We start from the raw sequence: 26,978 nt of genomic DNA on the forward strand, positions 1-26,978 counted from the left end.
AAATAAATCAAATAGCCTTTGAGGGAACTTGTAAATGGTGAAGAAATGTATACAATTTGTTCCTGCTGAGCAAAAAGCATGCGAATGTGCAGAACTATATAGAGAACATTTAAAATGCAGTTCACCTCTTACCATATTTAGCTCATTCTGTAACTGCTGGTTAAAGTTCAGTGTGTCTTCCACTTGAGCTTCCAGCATTGCAATCTTTTCCTCTTTCACAGCTACCACTGTTTTTAGCGCTGACTCAGTTTTATTTTCCAGAATCTTGTATTTTCTGAAAAACATGAGGAGAAACCCCCCCCCCAACTTTTTAACATCTGCCACTAGGTTATGAGCCACCATCCATATAGCAGACTTTACTTTCACTTATTCTAAATCTCATCATGTAACATAACATGTGTTTGCTTCTTCAGGAAGAGAATTTCCTCTAGTACACAGCTTTCTGCTGACAGATTATTGCTGAGGAACCTTATGGGAAAATCCAATCAATTTTGAAAGGGGTAACACCTATATGGTTCTATAGAAGTATTTAAAGCTATAGTAAAAAGAAAGATTTTCTATTCTGCCTCTAATTATACTACAGATATTTCTTTTCATGTCTCTTCTGTACGTTCCTAATGGGAAGAAAAAGCTGCAACAAGCCCTAAAATTTTTCCAGAAAGCATATGTTTCTCTAACTGGGTCTTATCAAGAAGCCTACACCCATGTGGGTTGTTGGGCTTTCTTTGTTAATGACCCTAGGATTTGCCAACAGGAATTTCTTAGGCAACATCTACTTTTATATTAATAGTTGGCTGCATCACAAAGTCTTGTCACACACCATCTTAAGGACAACAGTTAAGCATTGTTGTTCTTGCTTATAAAGAGAATACCAGGAGGAATATACAGAGTGGATCACTTAAGTGGTTACCTTACTGCTCTACAAGGGAGCTGAGACACACAGAGCGAACGAGCGTGTGACAGAGACACGTGCGCGCAAACATGCACAGAGAGAGAGACAGAGAGAGAGACAGAGAGAGAGACAGAGAGAGAGACAGAGAGAGAGACAGAGAGAGAGACAGAGAGAGAGACAGAGAGAGAGACAGAGAGAGAGACAGAGAGAGAGACAGAGAGAGAGACAGAGAGAGAGACAGAGAGAGAGACAGAGAGAGAGAGAGACAGACTCGCATTTCTTCTTCCTTCATTCTTTCCAAGAAAAGATTTTGCATATCTTGCAGGATACTGCCAGGCTTGCTACAGAAAAATAGGCTGTGTTCAAAATTGGTAAGGGTAACTGGAGCAAGACACATGAGAACAGAAAATAAAGGGCTTCTTCAAGCTAGGGGCTTGAATTATGATGTCTGAGGGAGATGCCTGCAGAGCCACGGGCACGAGTAAGGGAGCTCAGTTTCCTCACGTGTCATCATTGTCATTGTCATCCTGTAGCAGCAGCTCTTTGTTCAGTCCTATCTTCTCCAGTTCCTGGCTCAGTTTGTCCAGCTCATTAGACAGCTGTTGACTCTTCAGCTTCTCCAGGACCAAATCCTGTAACAGCACTGACATGATTAGTTGCTGTAAAAGGACAGTGATAATTATTTGACACTGGAGATTTTTAAACCAAAGAGTACAAAAAAAGACATTGGACAAAATCTGAGTCCCAAGGTCAGTGAAAACTCTTCATCAGTGTCAGCTCAGTGCCAAATTAAACTGATTGTCTTTATTTATAGTTTACTCAACATGAAACTAAAGAATGCTCCTTTTGGCCTCTATCTCACTCACTGTAGTGAATTTCTTCTGCCTACACTGTCATTCTGTTCATCTGCCAGACAACGGGATGAGCAGGCCAGGGGACTGCAGCACCAGCAGAGGGAGTTCCCCCCCCCCTCCACCTCCAGTACCAGTAAGAAAAGCTTAGCCTGCACTTGAGTGTGTGCACACACAACACACACGCACCGCTGACAGGGCTTCAATATAAAAGTTTCCTGAGATAATATGGTTAAGATTCATTGCTGAGAGACTTGAACGTTTTCACTATTACTCTGAGTTTTTGACACATGGAAAATTACTGGCATAACTGAACAGAAGTAATTACACTGCTGCAGTGTAACTGGACAGTGTGTGGTATGTTTCAATTTTTGGAAGTTCCACATCCAAAAGGCAACACTATCCTGTGATGCCTGTTAAGACTGTGAAGATCTCCTAACTCATAGATCAACTAATCATGGGATAGATGGCTCCCTTTACTACTTGGCAGAGCAGAAATAAAAAATAGCACTGTGATGAAAACAGTAATATTGTTTTGCTTACCTCTCTCAATGTAGCTAGTGTTCTTTTATCAATTGTAACTTGCTTTATGAGATCTTTATTGTCTTTTTCAAATTCTTTCAGTTTATTAGATGAATCTCTGAATCGAGCAATTTCCTTTTCTAGTGTCTTGTTTTCTTTCTCGGCCGCTGCCAGCTTTACTGTGCTATCATCCAAAATAGCATCTTTCAGTTCCACTTGCTGCCAAAGCCGTTTTGTTTCTTTCTCTAGCATTTTTCTGTCTTTCTCCAGTTGAGACACTTCTTGCTCCAGGTCTTTGTTCTCCTTCTCTAACCTCTCTAGCCGTTTGGTGGAAATCTTTAGCTCCTCCAGGTTTCTTTGAAGGACCCTATTTTCACTTTCCATTCCCTGGACTTCTTTCTCTAGTTCCTGGATCTTTCTGCTGCTGTTCTCCAGCATTTGCTGAAGTCTCTGGTTTTCAGAGCTGACACTTTGATAGCTTAGCTCCAGCCTTTCCGATTTCTTACTCAGCACTTTTAACATTTCTACATTCTTCCTTAGGTCCTCTTTCTCCCTCTCCAAATCTTTATTTTCTGCTTCTATTTGTGCCATTTTTGTGCTGGTAAATCTCATGGTCTCTACCACTCTCCTGAGCTCCAGATTTTCTTCATCTAACTGCTTGTTGTCCCTTTCCAAATCCCCAAGCCGGATAGAAATATTTTGCAATGTGTCCAGGGATTTTCTTAATTTCCTGTTTTCTACTTCTAAATCTCCATTTTCCTGCTCAAGAACTTCTACTTTTTCTGTCACTATTTTCATGGCTGCTGCCTTCTTTGTGAGCTGTTCATTTTCCCTCTCCAGCTGATGGAGTTCCTTCTCCATTTCTTCCACTCTTCCCACTTTCTCTTTAACCTGGTCAAAATCCTTTTGTAATTGTTTCTTCTCAAATTCCAACTTGCTGAGTTTGCTACTAGTTTCTGTAATTGTTTCATGAAGGATCTTGTTCTCTTTTTCAATATCTTTTACTCTAGCCTCACTGCTTACTTGTGCTCTTTGTCTCAAGGATAAGACCACTTGATTAAGGTGATCATTTTCTTGTTTAAGGTCCGTTATCTACATAAATGAACAACAACAAAAAAAAAAAGTCATGCAAATGCCACTCATCTACCTTATAACATGCAATACAATTCAGACCTAAACCAGCCAGATGAGTGAGGTTAACATTTAATCCAATACAAACTCTTCAACAGTTATTCCTGACTAAAACCAATAAGCTGAACTCATGGGGGGGCGGGGGGGAAGATACCTCTGGTAACCTGGGACTCTTAATGAATTAAAAATGATGCTATGTTCCTCCTAACAGCTAAGAAGGTCTAGGCAGAGAGAGAAAGCAGACAGACACCTTCACAGAACATCTTGGACTAACTGCTTTGTTACAAACATCTTTCTGCTTAAGTTTACAAATGTAAACACCTTTGAGAACTGAGGACACAAATTCTTTCTGATAAGACTCCAGAAACCCCCAAAGTACTGCATATTGGTAGCAGTTACAGATCTCATTAAAGACATACTTTCCACAAAAGCAGACCATATACCCTACTGGCCAAATTCCAGCTGAAGCAATTATAGTTTAGAGTGGGATTTGCATTTGATTCTTAACTTGCATAATATCTGCAAAAATCAGAACCTGGCTTTTTCCAGTGAATGAAGATGCTTGTGCTTTTACTTACTACCCTAAATGTGAAGCATTCACTAATTCTTATCACAGAGAATCCATGTTTTCTAACTGAACTGTATGACTGGTAGTAAAATGCAAATTCCCAGGTAGAGGTTTATGTAAGAATCTTTCAAGATGAAAAACAATACCTAAATAAGATATTTTGTTATCTAATCTTTGCCCAACAAGTCATGGTGTAAATTTTAATACACATTAAAAGTAGGCAGCCCACCCTCCAACGACTTGTGTATACATTCTCTTCATTAGTCAAATTGATACAGACGACACCTTGTGCAAATCCACAATACAGAAGTTTCAAGGCATTGTACATGAACTGCAGCACAGTAGTAAAAGCTGAAGGGTATTTAAAGTGTAAGTGTGTTTTATTTGCCACTCCAAACCTGAACAAATGCAGTTTTGGGGTGGTGTCTCCTCCCCCCGCCCCAAGACCTTTTACCTGCATTTGAACAAGTTCATCCTGCAGAGAATAGCTCTCAAATTGCCCCATCTCCCTGACAAAAATAGATGTCATCTAAATGGCATCAGCAAGTTACCACTACTGAGCATACGCTTTTGGATTACATCTGTGAAGTTTGCACCTGTCTGTCTTTGTCGGCTTTCAAAGTCTCCATGATGACTTGTAACTGTTCTTTCTCTTTTAGCAGCTCCTCACTTAAAGTCTCCAGATCCTGATTGCTTTGCTTCTCTTTTTCAATCTGATTTTGCAACTTTTCAATCTGTGTGGAAAGAAGATCCCAGAACACATCACATACAGCCTTACACAATGATTGATCGCATTTAAAGGTATTTTGAAGAAAACAGAGGAAGGAGACAGGGATTATGGCTGAGGGATGCAATTCTTCCCTTCTGCAGTTTGCCAGGTGCAGGAGAGGAGCAAGACTGTTTCGTTTTCTCACACTGCCAAGATTTTCCTTATTGCCTATTAAGATAAGGCCATAAAGGTACATCAGTGAGAAATGCGTCATCTATCTGCCTAAAGACCCCTTCTCGCTCCTGTCAACAACTGAAGTTTCTGGTGCTCACCATCCTAACACACTCTCTCCTGCTAGCCTCTCCATCACTGATGGCCTTACTCCATCAGCTGATGAGAAGGTTAAGACAACGCAGCGAACAACACAAATAAAAATCCAGAACGAAGGAAAAACACTGGAATTTCCAGTTTTACAGTCCCTCTCTCTGTGTTTTGTCAGCCCTCTGTTGGGGGGCTCACAATACTGAATCTGAATGATTTGTGAATAAGGGCCCACTCATAAAATAAACAGCTTCTTTTTACTACCTACTAGGGAAAGCTGGTCTTACTATGTACTGAGCTTTATAAAGAAGCAGCTCTTCACTATTCAGAAGCAAGAGAATCGCAGACCTGCATAAGGCAGGAAGTATTCTCTTTATGCTTGAAAAATACTGTGAACAGCAACAGCTCTGCAGAAATATCTGTTCATTTTTTTGTGTTGATATTATTAACTCTGCCAATAGTGAAAAATGCCAGTGATAAAGGTATTAACAATAATTGTTACAAGTGGGGAAATAGCTGGAGGCTGGGCTCTGCCTATGTCAATATAGGCCTCATTACAGGAAGTGTTTAAAAAAGCTGAGGCTGTCCAGATTGGAGATAAGAAGGGCTTAACATTTAGAAATGTAACCATGATACAGTTCACTGGTCCCAAAGGAGCTGTTTAGAGAAGCCTAGAACATAAACTCAGTAATTTTGCAATAGCTGATCTTCATTAGTACCTCCCAGAGAATTAGAGGCAAGTAAGAAACTACTGTTTACAACATGTTTCAGTCCAAGGATGCAGGAAAAAAAAACCAAAACAAAAGGTTAATTACTTGGACTGCTGCTCCTGAACTGTGCTCGAGAGGAAAACTTTCTACTATTTGCTCCTCTTGAAACCTTGCAAGAAAGAGGGAAAAGGGGGTGGGTGGGAATATAAGACTTTTCCTTAGTATCGTCTTCACTTGTACTACCCCTGAATAATCCCCTTCCGCTCCTGCTACATGAACCTTCCAAGCACAACTAGATCAGTGGGCAGCCAAGCATACTCAAATAACAAGCTTTAAAAGTCTTGGACATTGGGTGAAATCAGATTTTTTTTAAACAGTTTGAGGAGGGCACGATTTTACTCTGGATATCATAGGTAAGTTACCTTAAAAAAAAAAAAAAAAAAAAAAAAAAAAAGGAGAGAGAGAGAGAGAAAACTGTTTATGTCTCTTGTCCTATGTCTTTATACGCTACTCTCCTTAACAGTCCTTAAGGACTGCCACACTCTTCTGCCTACTACGGTTGCCATTCTGCAGTTAATCACAGAATACATGGTATTTCAGCCCCAACTCTTTCTCCCCTACTATTCTTTTGCTCTGGACATCCCACACTGCATACATTCACACATATTAAGACAGCTAACTAAGTTCTCACTAATTACTAATTACATGTGTGTGAAAAATAAAGTATGTGAGAGGAAATAAGATTAAAAAAGCCACACATCAAATCAAGATTACTTTATACATGCTATATCACATCTCTGTATAAAGTGTACATCTCCCACACACTATACAATGCTGTCTACTACCTTAATTTCCATCTTTCACCGATTAGGTGATGAAGACAGTCAGCAACTTGACTGGGCTGTGGCATTCAGTCAATACTTACAGACTATGTTAACTGCCACCATATTGTGTTCCCTTACTAAAGGATCTGATTTATCCCTTTTGACACATTTCAATTGCTCTTCATTTTTAAACTCACCACCACTTATTCCTCAATGCCTGAGGCAGTGAGTTGCCTCTTTGCTCCACACAAGCATTCCCCTCTACTGGTCGTCTTTGATTATCAGACCTGTAGGTGACCCCATCACATCAACACATTCTTGTCACTGATAACATCTGACTAATTCTGGAATCACAACTGTTGGCACTAATATAGTGCCATAACTGGAGGTGCCCACAGAAATGTGCCTAGGGCAAAGCCAAAGGTTCACCACAGCTGTTTAAATGACTTAAATTGCTGTATGCCACAGGTATCTGCTGAGTGCTTTGTATCTCTTGATCTTAAATTTTAAACATGTAAACTACAGCTGGAGGGAATTATTTATACACAATAGTTCATAAATTGGAGTGATGAAGGAATTCGTTGAACTGAATTTTTGCAAACCGTTTTCCTTCTGCACAGAAAAAAATTCAAAAAGCAAAACTGTTTAAGTTTTGGCAGGAGAATCTCTCCAGAAGGCAGTGATGGATCCTTGTTCACCTTGGCAAAGTCACCACTCAGTACTAATTACAATCAATTAATCTACACAGTATCTGGACAGTTATTTAAAAATACAGGAAGTTGAGTTCACCTCTGTGATTTACTTGACTTGCATGGAATCAATACTAAATACTTTCAAACAAGTTAAAAAAAACAACACAAACAAAATCACACACACACACCCCACCAAAGCCCCAAACCTTAAACGTGGCCACAGCTTGTTCACCTGACAGAGCAAGCAGTAGTGACTGCCACAAGAAGACAGAGTAAGAGAAACAACAGCACCGTATGCCACGGCAAATGAGCACCACAGGACAGTATTTATGGATCAGGAACAGTCACTTTTGCTTACAGCGATGCACCTGTGTAGACAGTGGGGCAGAAGGTAATGGAATACATCAATGTGAGAAAAGACCTTCTCACATTACACAGAAGGGCCTGAAAATGTGCCCATTCTCCTGGAGAACATTAGCGAACTCCCTGCGATCCCTCATTGTTCAGGAATGTTGTAAAGCTCTGCACACACTGTGCTCAGAAAACAAACAGCTCTGTCTATTGCTGTGAGCAAGAATTACCTTTTTGCTAAGTTGCTGATTTTCTTTTTCCAGTTCCACAAACTTTAGGCTGCTCTCTCTGGAGATCAAGGAGGCATCTCTTAGTTCCTGGATTGTGTTCTGCAAGCTCTGATTGTCCTTCTCTAGCTTCAGTATGCGACTAGATGCACACTCATTCAGCTCAAAGACAAAGGACTTCCTAGCTGTTGAAACACAAGAATCAAAAGGTGGCATAACTAATTCAGAAATACATCCCTTTCTAGGTCCATAAGACTAGCTTTTTTTTTTTTTTTTTTTTTTTTCAAAAACCATTGCAGCCAGATTCTTATCATTTCAGCTTAACCACTAAGTTAACACTTCCATAAAAATAGAATATATTTCCACAGAAAACAGTGAGATCTCTAATAAACAAAGAAGTATCTAAGGAGAAAACTATCTTAAAAGCTACATACTGTCCTAACTTATTTTCAAAGTTACTTTAACCAGTAATTTTCAGTAGGAAAACATACTCTGACACCCCTTTCCACTTCTATCAAAGGAAATAGGCAGAGGGTAAAACATTGAGAATTGTAACACACCAAGATGATGCACTTCCAAAAGCCAATGAAAACTAAGGGATCTGACCCTATTTAGTCATGGCACACTTTTGCAAAAGTGAGTTCAGGTGCTTAACCTCACAGCTACTTCCCTGATACACTGAATCCAGGAAGATATTTTATTACCAGCTGCATAAGCACAGGACATCCATCAGAATATTGATCACAGAGAATTCTCTGAAGTTAAAATCTTAAAACTAACAATATTTATTCAAGTTTTACAACAGAGATATTCCTCTAAAAGTATAGAGATCTAAAGTCTCACTAACACCCAATATTAATTTCCAGTTCCAAAGCCTCTGCTGTTCTGTTCCTTTCTCTATTCAGCATCAAAATAAAAGCAATTTTGTTTCACACAGAATAATTGCTACCCTTCAGCTCAAAAATCACATTTAAAAACAATGTTAAAGTCACTTTCACATTAAGTCTCAGAAAATTATTCACTCCTGCTAAAATACTCATCGCTATTACATACACCAAAGAGAACACTTCAGAACTGGCAAATTTCTGAAAACAATAAAACTATTTGTGTCCTTTCTAAGACCATCACCCAGAGAGTTTTGATCAAATTAAGAGTCAAATAGTAAACATTAACATAATGTTCCAATTCAGTTCTGCTCTAAAGCAAAGCCTATCTACATTATGTTGCTTCCAAGCTTTGTTTTTTTAATGATTTTGAATAAAATATTCCCAACAGGTAAAACCTTTTTATACTGCCAACCTTTCAGACTCAATCTGAATATTCCCCCCCTACACACACACACACTGAATACAAAAGATAACTGATGTTCTCAGCTCCTCTCACTTTTTTTTTTTTTTTTTTTGTTTGTTTGTTTATTTGGAATCAGTTCTGAAGCTCCAGTGCTAGAAAAGCTAAAACTACAATGAAGGGGAAAAAAAGAAAAAAAAATGTTACAAGTTTTGAAAGTCATAGTTCTTGGAAACAAATAAATAGGAGATAACAAAACTAGACATCTTTCATTCTATTACATCACCAGTGAAACCAAATCAAGGAGGGGACAAAAACTGTAATTTTGAAAGAAGTCAGAAAAATCAGATAGTTTTACATTTTCCTGAAGTACTGGTAATCAACATTTGTTAGTTTTGAGAGAACAGTGTTTTTCACCACTGATTAATTCTATAAGCAAAATCACTGATAATGAATAAGGAAGAACAGGGTGCCACTAACTTTGTAGGCTAAGATAAGCCTCCTTTGCAAGACTGTGAAATAAAGGTAACAAACAGCCATTAATCTTCATAAAGAAAAAGATTCTAGACAGCAAGTAGTTTAATGTAGTGGTATGCTCATATTTGGTTATTATACAAAATAAAGCCATTCTTCTAGATCGCTTTATCAGTAACTGAATAGCCATCTAATCTATCCCACTGACTTCATTTAAACTGTTCCCAGTAAGCACCACAAAAGCCACAACAGCTGCTACTTACTATCTGCAAGATCTGTGCTTTTTGACAGTTGTTCTAGTTCCCAGCCAAGGTGTGCAGACTCATTCATGCTCTGCTTCTGTGCAATCTCCAAGACCATATTTTCCTCCAAGAGTTCTTCAATTCGCTTCTTGTCAGTGTCCCGATCCTGTGCAAGAAGCATGGGAATGAAAACACAAGCAGATTAACTGTAAGAAGGTTCTCTCAAGTTTAACTGTTAGAGCAACAAACACTTTGAGGGTAGAAAAGTCTTCAAGCAATGTATGTCTTAATATTAAGATTATAAATAGATAGATAGATGTAGTAGTAATCGTTTTTAGGTGTATCAATATAGGCCATAAAATGCCATGCAGGTGCCGAACTGACCCTACCTGGAGTCAGCTCAAATCTATGATATACCTGGAGAAAAGGGCGTGAGGATGAAGACATGCGGAGTGATGCTGGTGCCAGGCCAATAACACTGGCTGAATTCAAGCTGTGCCCCAAGCAAAGCTCTTCATAAAAATGTACCACAGTGCACAGAAACTCTAGAGACTCAGCAGATACAACTTTGAAGTCTGTGGGGCTTTTTCAACTTATTGAAAGTTGAAAAAGATTTTCTGATTTAGATCAAATCATAATCATAATCAAGAACATACCGTATTATATCGTACTGTATTATAATTTGGGGTTTTCAATTATCTAGAAAATGGATCTAGATAATAAGGCTACCATTGCTTATGGCAATGACTTGGGCCATTTGCATTTGTGGGAGCTGACATGGCATTTTACAAAGTCCCAATTTCCAGCAAGCATCCAGAAATTCACCAAGTCACCCAGAAATGCAGTATTTAAAATCACTAGCCACTTCTGAAAAGTGGGAGCATCATGTTGCCCTGAATCAAGCATTAAATTAACTCCATACAGTATCGTCACATCTTTGTTTCTAACGTATCCCATTTTTAAAAGTTTAAACCTCTAAGAATGCAAAGCCAAGTAGGGTAACAGGAGGAATGTTAAGTTAAATACAGGCAATGAAAGGCAATCTTTTGGGATGGTGGGATGATAAAATCCCATGTCAGCTTTTTGTTTGTAGACAATTAATTGCCACTTCGTGCATCTCTTGTCTGTGAAGCAGTAAGCCATGACTCTGATTTATGTAGTAATCAGCTTTGGATTTTTGTGTCCTTTATAGCAGTGATGGGCTCCTGCAGTTATGATATCATAACCGCTGTGGTTTTTGTTTCCAACAAAAGAAGTTGAGTACTAGTTTCCATATTCTATATCTAACAGATTTCTAATTAACTGACAGATTTTAAAGCCTCCTTTATAAATATGTATTAAACCATTCTATATTTTAAAATTGTATCTATGTTCTTGCATAAAATGCTGTTTGTCAAACACTGCCCCATAGAGTAGCACTAGTAATATTTAGATATTGAATGCGGCAACATTTTAAGAATATATCTAGATAAAGTTCAAACTAAAGAACATCTTAAAAAGCACTGTTCGTTTATTTCCCTTTCTCCACTGATTTCCATGACAAATTCATGTGACCTAGCATAAAAACAGAACTGAAAAAAATTAACATTAAAGAAATAAAGGGTGCATACAAGCTCTACATCATGAAGTTTGGATTTCAACTGCAGATTTTCCTTCTCTAATTCATGCAATTTATCACCACGAGCTCTTGCCACTGTTAACTGCTCTTCTAGCATGGCCTTTGTTTCAATCAATATGATGTTGTCTTCTCTTAACTCCTACGGAGAAAAAGAAATAGTATATACTGTTAATCTCTTTACATACATTGACTTTTTAAAGACCAGGTGACTTCGATAAAATGATATTACAAAATGTAAAAAATAAATTTGACATCTCTACTTTATAAAAAGTTACCAGATAGTTTATTGGGAGACAGTATTATGTTTGATTATCTGAGTCATTAATGAAAATATAGCTATTTTTCTAAAATTCAAGAAAAGAAAAAATAATTTAATGAATTTTAATGGACTTTTGCTATAAATAAGGCTTGATTGAGAGGTGTGCCACTGTGACTCAAGACCCAGAACAACTCTTCAACTCTAAATCTATTTTCATAATGCCAATTGCTTAATTAATTCACTGCAGTCCTCTGTGTCTCCAACTAAAAATTAGGATTATATTTATTGACTTTAAAGGGATATTATAGTATGTTCAAAGTATGTTAGGGAGCACCATCCATCAATATATGGAATGTCCATACCACTGCTCCAGTACATTTAGGTATAAATGCCTGCTTCAAAGCTTTTCCCCTCTCAGGGACAAAATTTCAATCCACTTAAAGCAAACGCCGATCACTACAGAAATAAAAACAAAATAAGAAAATAAAAATCTTCATATGAACATTGATGTCTTCTTAGAGCTGTTTTTTATTGAGTTTAACTTACTCTGCTGCAGCCACAGCCTTAGAAAAATACTAATATTTCCTGCAGAGCAACAAATGAAGCTCGATGCATTCAAGTAACTGACCTCCAGGAATACGAAATGCCTAGAGCATAAATCTGCCTGTGTGGTTTTGGTCATGTTTTAAATTTATTAAATTATATCTTATTTCAAGTTAAAACACCTGACTGATAACTTTTACTCTCTGTGATCCTCAGATAAGTCTGAGTCATAGATCCACTTTTCCATGGTAGAAAAACATCAGATCTCAAAAGATTAAATTGGTGCAGGAAGGATTTTTGCCCTGAAAAGTTACAGTGCAGAAAGTAGTTCATTCGTTTCTCTAAAGAAATGTTCTTTCCCCTGCTCCATGAAATACACAAGTACAGAATATGTGCACACAGGCTAGATGAAATGCTTATGGCTTTACAACTTTATTCCTGGACAACAGCCTTCAAAATGTGAAGTCTCTGTTGACATCAGTGTCCATGTCTGCTCTCTCAGACCACAAACATCCAAACCAAGTAGATTCCTGAAAGTTTACCAGGCAGGAGTAAATCACTTTCACTGCTTAGCCAGCAACTACCTTCTCATTTTTGGGAGGATGGAACCAGCCATAAAGAGCCTCATGCAATCCAGTTATTAAAACAAAACAAAATCAAAAACCAATAACCACACTCAAAAGACAGCTGCAAAGCACAAGTTAGATTGTCCGATGACACCCATTACCCTTGCCTTTTGACACTACAGAGGGCCATAATTCAATATCCTTATACAGTCTTGGTTTTTTGCTGTATCTTGAATGTAGGTGGCATAGTATGGAAGTCTGCCTTATGCAGTGTGGTATGGTCCTTGATCTCTCCATGGGTCACCTACCAACTTGCAAAATGGAACAGGAAGAATTTCTCTACTACAAAAGCATTAAAAGGACAAACATATCAGAGCTTGTGAAGTGGTTCAATTACTGCAATTCAAATGTCTAAGTACACAAGTAAGAAAAAAAACACCCATACCCCTCACACTCCCTCCCGCCTCCAACAAATTCTATAGAACTAACATTCTGGGCCAAGTCTGATCTAGCAGTGTCACTTCAGGGTGAGCAAGAATTGCTGACACCGAACGGATAACAGACCAGAGGAAGCATACAACAGGAAACGTTCAGAGCATCATGTAAGCTGCCAGAAAACCCATAATGAAACAGCAACATGATCAGAGTTTACTTTGCTGGCTCATCACACTCAATCTGGACCACAGCCCTAAGAAATAAGATGGTGTCTGACCTCAAAAACGTAGCCTCAGAACTATTCCCAAAACTGTCCATCAAGCAGAAACTAGTTATTTTGGTGTGTCATTAATAGCTAAACTATATGCCTAGTACATGTACATATCAAGGCTCTGGTACAAACTACGCATCACTGGGAGCTGCAGTATATAGAAGACTGAAGGTACGTTTCCATCAGGCACCCAGGAAGGGTGGACACGTCATTTCAAAACAGTTCTGATGAAATCTTAAATTAATAACCTGATGGAAATGCCTCCTACAGCTAGGTCGACATAGCTCACTGGCACACCCATGATCTAAGGTTGCCTTAATACTGAAAAGGTCATTTAATTTAAGTAATTATTCCATGAGAGTTTTGTAAAGTTAAATCACAAAGCCTGGAAGGTAAAACTGTTCTAACTACAACATGTTAGCACTAACATCTCACAGAACTCTGTGCTAACACATTTGACCTGAAAATGTATCTGGCTACACTGGAATTAGACAAGCAGTGGGTGGTAGTGGAGCAGAGGCATTTTCACTGGAATTAAGGGTAGGAGGGGTTTTTGGTTTGTTTTCTTTTTTTAAATAAACCCACCAACACGATTCTGTAGCTATGAGTTTCTTTTCAAACCAACAGCAAGAATTGCTGACTGTGCATTTCTTTCTGAAAACACACTAAACTTACTAAGTAAGAGATTCAAAAAATTTTGCTTTACATTACTTTTACCTTAAACTATGATGGCTTAATATCCAACATACATAACCTTGCTGTCATAATTATATTTCTGAAATAAATTATACACTTTTTTTCTGATCCAGTATCACTTATGCCTTGAGTTAAGCTTTAAGAACATGCACTGTATACTCATATGGTTACAATGAACATTGGAGGTTAAGTGATTGTACAATCAGGGTGCTTTGCTTTTGAAAAATATTTTCAGATCCTAAAAGAGCAAACAGATTGCATAAATCAAACTAGAGAATTTGCACACATTCAGATCTAGTTATTAGATGGAGTCCAAACCTCTTCCTTCCAACAATTTGGAGGTTGCCCCCACTGAGCCATGATACAGTTAATAAATGTCTTGTGGCAATCAAAACATTGCCTGGGTCAGCTACATGAATACATACAAGACAAGTTGTATGAGCACATACAAGAACACATACATCATCCCCTATGGAAGTGTGATGCAGTGGGAAGAACAGGCAAGGCAGACTCCTTGGCCTCTGCACAGAATCTGATCTCCTGGACCAGTATAAGGTTCAGTAGAAAGCGATGCTGGAGGGGAGCTTTACATTGGAGAGAAGACCTCCTTGGAGAAAACCTTGCATTTAGCCTGTTCCTCCACATTCATGGTTATGACCTCATTAAGCCACTCCATCAGGAAGGTCTCCAGACATAGCCATCTCCATATTCCTCAAACAATAGTCAAATTAAAACATCATTTGAGGATATCTTCTTGTAAAAAAATACAGAAAAGGAAAACAATATACATGCTCAAATGAGCTATGTTCACTTAGAGAAAGATTTACTGTGTTTGTACTCCTTGTGCAATAACTCCTTAAATCCTTGCTACAATTTCTGATCTGTAATATGTGCTTTAAGAAACTATTTTTAGCTTGCTCACAATTCCTTCAGCTTGTCACAGCATCCTTTGCAGAGCACCTCCCATAGGTCTTGTTCAAGCTACTGACTGCATATGTAAACTACAGGAAGGAAAAGATCTTTAAGTGCTCATTTAATAGCTTTCTTTATTGGCACACAAAGCTAAAAATCACTTTTTTCCCCTCACTTACTGATTCTGCAAGGTTTATTAATGATATGGTCAAGACCCTACGAGTCTTAAGGTATCACATTGCCACAGAAAAGTGGCCAAAGCTGTGCTTTATGCGCCTGTATTTTCATTGCTATAGCCCTAAGAGATTTGTTCAAGTATTAAGCACCCTCAGCTTAGTATGCAAACTGTACCAATTAATACCATGAGATGAACTGGCACAAAAAAGTCTAGTGTCATAAATCTCTGCCATACTACATCCTTGTACAAATCTCACAACTTGAAACTGTAAGCCTAGCAATTTTTGAAGGAGTGGGAAAATGTGAGCAAGCACTGAACTGAACTCCAGGCCATGGTCATTTTTTTTTGGAAGGGCAGAGGACTTGAGTCAGTAGAAGAGAAAGAAAATTGAGGAACATGGAGAGTTGAATCCTGGCTACTAGGCAGAGTCTTTGTGCTGCTACAGCACCATAAAGAAATGAGAACAGCATCCCATGGAATCCTCTGAATGTACCAGCATGAAACCAATGGAGTTTTCCTGATGATGTCACTGTACATATCTGCCAGTCCACGATTGTGCCAAGGGTAGACCAGTGATGGGAGGAGGAGCAGTGAGCATGTGAAACACTGGCTATTTTAGACCAAAGACCAGCCTGCAGACAGCTGTGCAATCCTGTTACATTTTAGAAAAACTCAGCCCTTCAGGCACAACAGCTTATGCTAGAGGCTACCCTGTCACCCAAAATTAGTAAAATATCATATTGATGGGAGCGTTCTTTGTCCCTGATCTGCTAGTACTTTGTCCCAATCACTGCTGTATCTCAGGGAGCTATTTTTGGAGGGCCAACACTCACCTCTAGTGCTCAATAATTTCACCAAAAGCTGTCAGAAGAGGGATTGAGAGAAGATTGAACAAAATAGAAGTGGAAGTCTCCTTACTGAATAGCACATTAAGCAAGATTAGCATGCAGACAGAACAGGAGACTGCTGGTTCTAGGACAAGCATAAAGTCTGAAATTCAGGAGCAGCAATAGCTATTCTCTTGCTTTCAGACGAAGATAAGACTAAACACTGTTCTCCTCTAGGCTCCAGCTACATTCTCTGAATAGCAGATAAGAGCTAAGTAACTCTAGTACACAGTCAAAAGAGAATTACCAGGATGTCACACTGCTAGCTAGTATGCCAGGTTAATGCATGACTGATTTGCCAGCTTTAGGGAAGAAGATAGACAGAGCTTCAAACTCCCTAAGGTAAACTGGGAATTACTGAGAGAAGAGACAGGCTTTTGTAGGATATTACTACATTTAATAATCAGTCATCTTAGTGAATCTATTCATAAGCAGTAGCATCTAGCTGGTGCCCTAGGTTAGAGAGGAAAAAAAAAAGAAAAAAAAAAGACGACGCCTACAAAGCAATGTTTATAGAGCAGAAATAAGGCATATATTCTTAGCCAGAGGCCTTATGAACATGAGTTTCATGGTCATTCTTCTCTCTCAGACCTGGGATTTTACCTAATTATAACGAGGGGCTAAACTGCAGAACCTCAATGTGTTTTGCAAGCCTGGATATCCATCTGACTTTGGCTGAAGTATCACATAAGTGGGGTTATTGACAGTTTAGGTGAGAGGGGCTCAAAGGACTGAAAGGATGGAAAAATAAGAGTAACCTGATCTAACTTTAAAATTAGCCATGCTTTGATCAGGGGATTTGACTAGATGGCTCCAAAGTTTCTTCCAACCTAAATTATTCTATGATTCCAGGATGGGCACAGCTGCAGATGACTAAGCTGATAATTAGCATTACTACTGGAACAAAGGCATAGGTTTCTCACTGATGTCCTCTGCTCAGGGCACCAGGGAAGATCCAAACATTCTCTCCTTTTTACTATAAGCAACTGTTGCAAAAAGAGGGGCCTAAGATTTGTCATCCAAGGTCACGCTTAAAAATGTCCAGCCACTTGGACAACAGCAGCAGCTGCTACACACTCCTAGGGAAAAAGATCCAGCTATTCATTTAGTTAACTTACACATGACAATTAAAATGCTGGTCAAAGGATCAACTGAGGACAACAAACATTTCACTTACTGTAAATTTTTAAGGCTAGACTTAGATCCTCTAGAAGAAGCTTCCAGAAAAGGTCTGTCTTGCTTAGCTGCATAATGCTGAATTAAGCAGACTTTACTAAAACTAATGAGTACTTTTTGTGTGTACCACGCCTTACTTGCCAGCAAAAGAATTTTTAATGCTGCTAAAGCAATACCTATAGTGAATGTTATGAAGTTTTCACTTGCTCTGTTCTTTTGCTACAGTCAGCTCATGGACAAATGACACAAGAACTGTAACAAAACAAAAGCCAATCATTAAGGATTAACTCAGTAAATTCTCCTCTTGATCTCCACTTGCCTCCATACGAGCTTTGTAAAAATCCACATCATGAAGTTTCTCTTTGCACCGGACAAGTTCCATCTCAAGTCTCTCCACACGGTTTGCCCTCTCTCTCAGGGAGTCCAGCTCATCTCTGTACGCGCGGGCAGAGCGAGCATCTGAGGCCAACTGGATATTCTGAGAGAAGTGAGAGATAGGCAAAACACTAAATTAATACTTGAAAGAGCATTCTTTAAACTGTCCAACTTTAAGAGCAGGTATGAATGGAAACAACAAATAATCTTCCTTCGGTTGAGGAGTGAGAGAATTCTCCTATTAGCTAGTCAGTTCTTCACAAAACTGAGAGGTTCTTCAGCCTGCTGGGACTCAGACATATTCAGTGCCTGATACTATCTATATACACTCCAGGTATTACTGGACTATTTGCAAGCTAAACAGATGACCAGTTAAGTAGGAAGCACAGCACTTCTATACCACAGTCATACTGGTCAGCTTGCTGGAGTAACTTGATTCTTCATTAAAGAAATGCGGAGCAGTATTTTTATCCTCACACTGAAAAAGATATTTTTAGATTAGGAAGTCTGTCACAGTCAAACAAGGTCAAACAAACAAGGTCACCTTACCTCTTGTTTTATTTTTTGAAGGTCAAGGACAAGCTGTTCAACTTCATGTTTAGAGTCCACAAGCTGCTCAGACTTCTCTTCCCTGGAAAGGATTAGAAAAAACTCAGTAAGAAATATACATATGTGTGTGTGTGCATATATATACATATATATATACATATTTTTTTCCCCTGGAACATTACTGATCATGTGGACCCTGCTAGGAAACTAGAAGGGAAGACAGAAGTCACCAAATGCATTCTGAATATGAAATTTTTGATGGCATGCCAGCTTTGTAAGAGCAAGAGCTGTTTTCGTGAGATACCATGTATCATGGATTTGACACTGCAACTCTAGTTTTATATTAAGTATTTCTGTTTAAATTTCATTGGATTTCATTGGACAGCTATTGCTGTCATAGCTAACTTCACTGTCCTCTGAACTTCCACTAATTATTAAACAGTGCTGCTAGCAGCTGGTGTTTTGAAGAGGAAAAAGAAGAGGTGAGAGACAAGAAGAAATAAGCGAATATCTACCACTATGTTTAAAGATCTGGTAAGGGAGAGCAGAGAGCAGAGAGAGAGAGAGAGAGAGAGAGAGAGAGAGAGAGAGAGAGAGAGAGAAGAAGCACCCATGCTAGCTTCCTAGTGCTATGAATACAGAAATTTGAAAGACATGATTCTGAGAGCTCCCATGGAGATCACTGTAGGGAAGCTGATAGGCAACTGTATTTTCCGTATGCACAAGTCTTAACACACAAGCATCTCCAGAAGCACAGGTTTCTGGCAACTCACAGTTCCTGTCGGACTCTTCGCAACTTAGCCTTTGTGTCTGCCAGCTCAACTGCAAGGTGCTGTTTGTCTTCATTAGAACGAGGGTTGGATGGGTTTGGTGATGAATCTGGACTTGGCGCTTTCCGAGGACTTGGTGGTTGCTGAGACTGCAGATAATCTCTCTCTTGAGTGAGCTCTACAATCACCTGAAAATAGAGGAAAGCATGTGGTATTAAAAGATAAATAATAATACTTATACATTGTGTTTTTCAAGCATCTAAAATGATTTATGAAGATGAAAAATTATTATCTGGTCACTATACAGAATTCAAGTAGATAGTCAGGTAGAAAGATTACACAGAAATCTCCACCATGCTCAGATGATCAGATCAAAATTAGAAAAATTATTTTGCTTGATGAGTCCACACAAACTGTAAAAATTAACATTTTAAAATAACACAAAGTCACATGTATGACAAAAGTCAGGCTAAAGAAGGGAAGAAGCCTCCTCCAAAGATCTGAAGGGAAAGGAGTTGATAAGTCAGCTACAGATAGGGTTGATTTCATACACAGAAAAAACCTAAAGATGACACTGGAACCAGTAATGGTAGGTATCACTGGAGAGACAGACAAGCAACCACTGTAATACAAATGGCTGAACAGACAGGCAGAGACAAAGATCTCAAGGCATATTCACAACTTTAAATGCTTTGGTCTTTCCACTGCATGAATTCCTCTTACCAATCATTGCACCACACTTTAAGTGTTTATTTCGGAACCAATGGAAAAGTCAAAATCTTTCTAGAGACTTTCAGAAAAGCTCAGAAAATGAAGAGATCAAAGGTACAAACAAGACACAACAAGAGGAACAGAGCCTGCATCAACTGTTCCACTTGATCACTTCATCATACTTCTGTGCACTCATCTCTCTCATCAATGAGTCTCTTCAGGTGGAAAACCATGCTCCTGGAGAGAGACTCCAGCTCTTCTGGAGCCATGTCTGGGAGCTCCAGCCACTGCAAATCGAAGACATTCTCCTGGTTGTGAGTCACCTGAGAATAGGAACAAAATATCTTCTCATTAGTTGATTTTTAAATTTGTTTGCTATAAATGCTGCATCCCCAGACCCATCTATTGGTCACTAAAAGATACTACATTTCACCAAAAACAGGCTGAAAACTATATAGCCGTGACTACCTCAATTGTAACACTGGCCAGTAATTCCTAATACTCAGTGTTTTGATAATAGTTACAACTGAATTTTAAAAGTGATCAACTATGTATTATGGTCAATAGGACATGTATTTGTATAGCAAAGAGTAGCCAGCTGTCTGTCTTCAGGCACTGGGGTGGTCACTACATGAATGAGAAGGGAACAGATCTCACACTGAACAGTGAGGTCAATGCATCGTTGTGAAGAAGCCCCATTTCCAATGGCTTTGCAGTTTGCAGGTGCTAGACAGGAGGATCTCACTTCTATGGAAACGTGTCTCTCTGTTGCTAGCAGCGTTTGTTTTAATTGCCATGTTACACAGCTGATTTCCTCTGAATCATTTAGCAGAACTGTCAGTCAAATGGAAAGGCTCTCTTATAACAAAAGCAGAAATGTTCTTTAACTGAGTGTAACAGTCTTCTTTATTACAGCCTACTTCACAGAATTTTTTTACTCCCTTCTGAAAAGCCTTTTGTTTGAAAGTACACTTTTTTTTTAAAAAAAGTGTTAATATCTTTGTCTACATTTCCATTATTTGTTCCTTAAATTGTAGTTTATTAGGGTTTTTATACCTGCACTTAAAGACCTCACAAAATGCTCATTTTGCAGTGAGGCCCACCCAGCAGAGGGCATTTTCACATGGCTTTGGATCTCCAAGGCAAGCTAAGCTGGCTCCCTACACCTAAATATATTTCTTCCTTTTACAAAAATCATAGAAGTCCAAGAATACTTGCCACTGGATCAGACTTTCTGTTTAAACACAACGCATGTGTCCAGCTTCAGCCACAGAGCACAATTTTCAAGATCGAGTAAGGAAACTATTGTCTGAAGCAACCAAGCCATTGGGAAGCCTATATCTCACCTACCTTAGGGTGACTTAGGGACTAAATGCCTGGACTGTTGCTACAAATGGGACTTTGAGTCCTAAACCATATATTCTTTTTGAAATTATTATAAATGTACCTTCTACATTATAAATGCATCCCCTACATGAACCTATAACTGGCAAGCAAGACATTTATCACTTCATCTTTTTAGAAGAATACTAAGCCAGGTGAAGTTCTAAATACATGCCATTTTCACCTTATTTTGTTACAATACTACATTTATAGAATAATCATTTTTCTTTGTGGAGTTAATAAAACCCATTATGAAACTTCAAGCATTAACTTTTTGATAACAAAACAACAGTATGTTGAGTCAAGAAAAAGAGAAGATGGAAAGTGAAAATAGACAATGCTGAGTCCTACCTCCTGAATGTGTGCCACAATAGCAGCTTGTGTTTCAATATCTAGTTGTTTTATTCTTTCAATAAACTCTTCTTTTCTCTCACACTGTTAAAAGAAAGCACTCTCTGAAATGATGACCTAAAGACCAACTGTAATATCTTCTCATTAAAATAATAATAATAAAAAAAAATCCCTGTATTGCTAATGGCATATTCAAGATCTACACTTTGGCACACTAGAAGGTGTAACACTTTGTTTCACAAATGGAACAAACTGAATTATGCATTAAAATACCAAAACTTTTTACAGTCAGGACAATTAAGGCTAAGTTAAAATGCTTGGTTTTGTTCTTTAAAAACATCACTTATCCCGTCTGCTTAGCTGTTTGAATTTTGCTTGGTTTTAGCAATGAAAAGAGGTGCATCACTTTAGATTGTCTTCACATCAAGCTTGCAGTTTGCTTCTTGGGAATTAAATCAATATGTGCTTTAGAAAGAATGTAAGATTGAGGAGCTTTCTAGATAAAAGTCAGTGATATTTCAGACAAACAGATGCTAGTAAACCTTCTACTGAAGGTTTTAAAAGAATCAAACATCTCCCACTATCTACGTCTGTAATTGTACATTAATAATATTACAGTGAAGGGTTGCTACTAGAAGGCAAAAGAGAAGTTTAACATATGATTTTTTTTTTCAAACTACTTTTTCTACCATTTACAGTGGCCATTTGGGGTCTGATTCTGAATCTGATCATTCACTTCACTGGGAAGAGGCTCAGAACTGTAAATGTGGGCTGAGGATGTAAAACAGCTTGCCAAATCAGACCTTTATTCTTTGTGTTGCAATGTAACAGCGAGATAAAGTTCAGAGCAGCCATATGAAGACGGCATTACCCTGACATAATTGACTTGACAAAGCTGAGCAGGGTAAGTGTCCTAAGGCATGACAAAAACACCAGACAGACCTACAAACAAGATCAATTATAAGCAAAGGCTGGCCAGCAAGGCCTCTATTGTTTACCACCACAGAGGTTTGGTGGGCAGAACACAGATTTCTTTACCTAATAACTGGGTATATCTCTAGAGAATTTGTGTTGCCTGTCCATTTATTTTAATAAACACTGTATAAAAATCTCTAAATGAATATACAGACTATCTATTGAATACTACATCGGTAGAAAATCTGAAATGAAAAAACATATGCAAATAGTCAGGATTCATTAAACAAACATGCTGAGACAGTTAGCTTTTCAATTTGCTTTGCATTAACATGCACTGTAATACTCATATTGTAAAATAATAGGAAAATACGCAAAAAACTTTAGATCAATGCTATTCAAAGTTTAATAATAACAAAAAGTTTAAATTATCTTTAATAAAAAGATAAAGTGGACTACTTAGATGCAAAACAACATATCCTTTGATTGATTCAAGTATTTGCAACAGACTACTGCTATCACAAAGCGTGCTTCCTTTCCCTCTGTAATTTCTTTCTTTCATCTATGCATCTTTTCGCAGTTTTAGTTCATAAGCTATCCTGTTGGAGTTTTGTTCATACAACATTGATCTTCGGCTGGATTTGCTCTGCCCCAAAATACTAAGATTCAAAAAATATTGTTTTTCAAGTCTGTAATGAACATTCACCTGCACAGCACAACCCAGAACCAACAGCAGCAGCTTCTTAATTTCATCCATACTTTTACCTAGAGAGGAAGAACAAAACAAAAGAAAAAACAAACAGAAGAAGAAATCAGCACATATGTGCAACATAAATCAAGTATTTGCAAGTTATTATCTCCAAAAGTAACACCCTCCTGATAGGGAGATAATACCTTATTTGAAGAAGTGCCCAAACAATATATACATGCCTGTTATAATGTTACTGTATTTTCCATGTAACTACACAGTTCTTATGGATTAGTTTAAAGCTTCAAGTTCAGTAAGACCTTTTACCACAACATGCTATCACCACCTACAATTTCTGAGCCTTTTCTTGTTGATGAAAAAGAGCTTTTTTCCTTACATGGCTTAAGTGCATGCCTAATGCTTGTTAGGAAAAAAAAAATGGGCAAGAGCAGAGGAACATTACTCTCAAACAAAGAATTTGTCCTAAAATTGAATGATAACTATTTTATAGCCACAAATCTTCCCTAAACTGAAGTGTGTCATTCTGTGCACAAAAATTCTCTCTTGAGTAGGTATGTTTTAGCAGCTAATTCTGCCTCTGTTCTGCAGCAAAGCGTGCACATTTTCACACTTTGAAGTAAAAACCCCACGTGCTAAGAAGCATAAAAGATGAGTGATGTAGAAGGGAGAATATGCAGCTAACCATATGTTCTTGGAACCACAGGGGGGGAAAGAGACATAGGCAGGTTGTTACTGCAGGGAATCTTGCTGCGACCAACAGCCCTGCATGATTCCTTCTAGGGTTAAGAGGAGAAAGCCGCACAAGGCGAATTGGTGTGGCTTTGAGCCAACTTCAGGTCTTGTTTCAACAAAATTAAAGCATGGATTGGTGGGGAGCAAAGAAAATTATATATATCAAAGATAGACAAAGAGAGATTGAAGGCAAAGACCTTCACAAAAGATGGAAATTCACTGTGCAGCTAATAAAAAGAACAAAGATTCAAAATGAGACATTCAGGAAAATCCTGACCCCATGTACACTGAGTGAAGAGGACGAGAGAATGGGCTATGTAGTTTCCTCTCACCCCTATGCATCTGCATGTTTCCTGACACACAGTGTGTAACTGGGGGATAAACACATTCTCTTTTTATATCCTGCTTTACTTGAGCGTTCGGTTACTCCCATCTATAAATAGGAAAGTTTTTTTTTTTTTTTTTTTTTTTTTAATAATAATTTCTGAATTCAACTGTGTTACTCCACCAACACCATGCCCTTGCAAGGCTGTAGTGAAGACAAAATGAGAAGCACAGGCAGGACCTCACAGTGGGGAAGTAGAGTCACACTGATCCATCAGTTCTGCGTCCCAGCCCCATGGACGAACGAAGGCACACAGACCCCAATTGCCACCAAGGGCTTGCTTGCAGGCCAGGAACCTCACATGCAGCACAACCATGTGTGGAGAGCACTTAGGAATTAATGTTTTCTGATTTCCTTTTAAAACACACATGCCCTAAATAGCCTTTAATACATCTTACCTGTTAAGCAGATTTTTCAGCAGCTTTCATAAAAGTTGATTTTTAAAATGCATCTTTGAGCGTTCTACAGAAACTACCAGTGTACTGCATGAGTCTACACTCAAACTCGAATATTCAAGTCCCACATTATTTATCATTAAGACTGCAGGTGAAATTCTCTTCTTCAGAGATGGATATTCTTCAAACCTGCTAGTTTCCACTTTACCCTGTAAATATAGTACTGTCTCTTTCTCTGCAGGATATGTAAAAATTTTTTTGAAAGACACAATCTTTCTTGCTCTTCTCCCTCTATTTAGTAGCACTCATAGCCTGCTCTGCACAAGTACAACATAAAAATAACATTTTAGTCTGAACATCTGATTGTTCTTTATGATTCTGAAAGACATAACCTTAAATGTAGGCAGTGTGATTAAAACAAACAAACAAAAAAAAAAGACTGTTACTTCATAAACAGTGTTTTTCTCTCCAAGAGATCACAGATGAGCATCAGTGACACTGCATGACCCTGCGAGGTGAAGTACCTTTAGTCATTACTTAGCTTAACTTAACAAAGTCAACCTTGTTCTCCCCCTGCCAGGGACTGACCTCTCCTAGAAACAGCACTCAGAGGCCTTGTCTCCACCAGGGCCTGCCACACGAACAGGGAACGCTGATGAGAGACAAACGGCAAGCCCCTTTGGCAAGGAAAGCCGATGCAGAGTTTATGGAAAGCAACGAGAAATTTAGAGACTTGAAATAATCCTGAGATAGTTAGTTTGCTACTGTTTTAAAACTAATATTTGACAGTTTGTTGTCCACAACAGCAGCTTTCATAGAAGACTTCACTGTCAGATTTTTTCCAAAGTATATTTTTATAACATTTTTATGCTTGCAGACACACTACGCACATGTAATGAAAATGAGACTATACTACCCACTAGAGAGACTTCCAAGGTTACCAGGTCTAGTTAACACATCTAACTCTGTAGATGTGTTTTAAAAGATGCTGCGTTAACGCTTTGAGAGCTACACTTCCCTCGGTTCTTTGAGCTTTCATTCAGTAGCTTTTTCCCATTAGGTGGAAATGGTGTGTTAGCACTAAAGCACTCAGGGATCATTCACACTCAAGCTAGGTTTGTGTAAAATTTTCAAGCCTCAGAGTAACATTATTTACAGGAGATATTTAAAGGAAATAGATTGCAAGTATAAAACAACTCTTCACCAATTTAAAGTGCCTTACAGAAATTTCTCAATTAAATTCCAGAACAAAGCAGGAAGGAATTAATTACACTCTTCCCTTTCATTTCACACACACAAAAGAGCTGTGGCACCACAACCTTAAGTACAGTGCCCAAGGTTACCAAGTGAATCAGAAGCACATCTAAAATTATTACACAGTGTAGCAAGTAAGATTTATGCTCAGGACAGTGCATTTATACTGCAATGTACACTGAACAAAAGCAAGTGATCTTTATCCCTAATTTGATTATGTCTCTTGAACAGCAATTCCTTCTGTGATGTTTTTCAAAAGGCTTGATATGTGTTGATGTAAGGAGGTGGTAAAGTTGCCTGGGCACAGCATAAGCAGAAACACATGTTTCCTTATGCTAGCTCATCAGGACAACACAAGGCCTTCCTACATGGCCAGGAAGAGAGCATTCCAGGTCCACCCAGCCCTGTGTGTTAACTGACCTTACCAGGAGAGCGTCCTTTCATGGCAGGATGCACATGCTTAGGTCTGGGGCAGTTCTCAGTAGACAGATTTTCACAAGTTGAAGTGGACATATTGGATTCAAACTAGCACTTCAACAGAAAGGTACTAATTCAAAAAGTAGCCTTTTTGAAAAAAAAAAAAGTATATATTATATATATACACACACACCTTTTCAAAAATTCCAGGGCAGCTGCTCCCAGGCTTCATATTTGCACCTGCGAGGGAGCCAGCCACCTGTGAGACTTGCAGAGGGAGCATCTGCTCCCAAAAGTGAGAGGGCCAGTGGGTTTTCTTGAGGGGTGGGAACCCAGTCACTACCTGGGCACTTTGGGAGCGTCTCTGCGCTGCAGAGCAATGAGACTCCCCTGCTCTTACAGGAGACAGTGAGAAACAGATGGCAGTATTTTGGGAGGAGGCAGGCAAAGAGATTAGGAGACACCAGCACCACAACAACAACAACAAGAGAGGATCAAGGTACAGAGACAACTTGGGGGGGAGGGGAGCAAGGGGGAGGTAGGAAAAGAAGGAAAGATATGAGAGAAAGGGGGAAAGACAGAGAGAGCATCCAAGCATGTGAAATTTGGGGGTTGTGCAGTTTTTTTTTATGTATGTTTCTGCTTGATTTTCCTCCAACAGATCAGAGGGAACATCACTGTGTGTGGTGC

General features: G+C 38.6%; 1 protein-coding gene across 5 annotated transcripts in view; it reads right to left on the bottom strand.

Moving 5' to 3' along the window:
• CCDC88C (coiled-coil domain containing 88C) overlaps positions 1–26,978 on the bottom strand; it is a 97,857-nt gene that overhangs the window by 24,171 nt on the left and 46,708 nt on the right. For all 5 annotated transcript variants that reach the window (XM_062576125.1, XM_062576124.1, XM_062576126.1 and 2 more), the window contains exons 5-17: positions 23,103–23,161; positions 21,482–21,565; positions 19,930–20,070; positions 19,040–19,224; positions 18,267–18,348; positions 17,662–17,820; positions 11,412–11,558; positions 9,823–9,967; positions 7,802–7,983; positions 4,561–4,698; positions 2,287–3,357; positions 1,397–1,524; positions 133–274 (exon numbers count right to left, since the gene is read on the bottom strand). In XM_062576125.1, the coding sequence (XP_062432109.1) occupies positions 133–274; positions 1,397–1,524; positions 2,287–3,357; positions 4,561–4,698; positions 7,802–7,983; positions 9,823–9,967; positions 11,412–11,558; positions 17,662–17,820; positions 18,267–18,348; positions 19,040–19,224; positions 19,930–20,070; positions 21,482–21,565; positions 23,103–23,161 (2,663 nt within the window). The remainder of the gene's footprint in view (positions 1–132; positions 275–1,396; positions 1,525–2,286; positions 3,358–4,560; positions 4,699–7,801; positions 7,984–9,822; positions 9,968–11,411; positions 11,559–17,661; positions 17,821–18,266; positions 18,349–19,039; positions 19,225–19,929; positions 20,071–21,481; positions 21,566–23,102; positions 23,162–26,978) is intronic.

This window comes from Rhea pennata, chromosome 5 (genome assembly GCF_028389875.1).
Source record: "Rhea pennata isolate bPtePen1 chromosome 5, bPtePen1.pri, whole genome shotgun sequence".
Classification (NCBI taxonomy): Eukaryota; Metazoa; Chordata; class Aves; order Rheiformes; family Rheidae; genus Rhea; species Rhea pennata.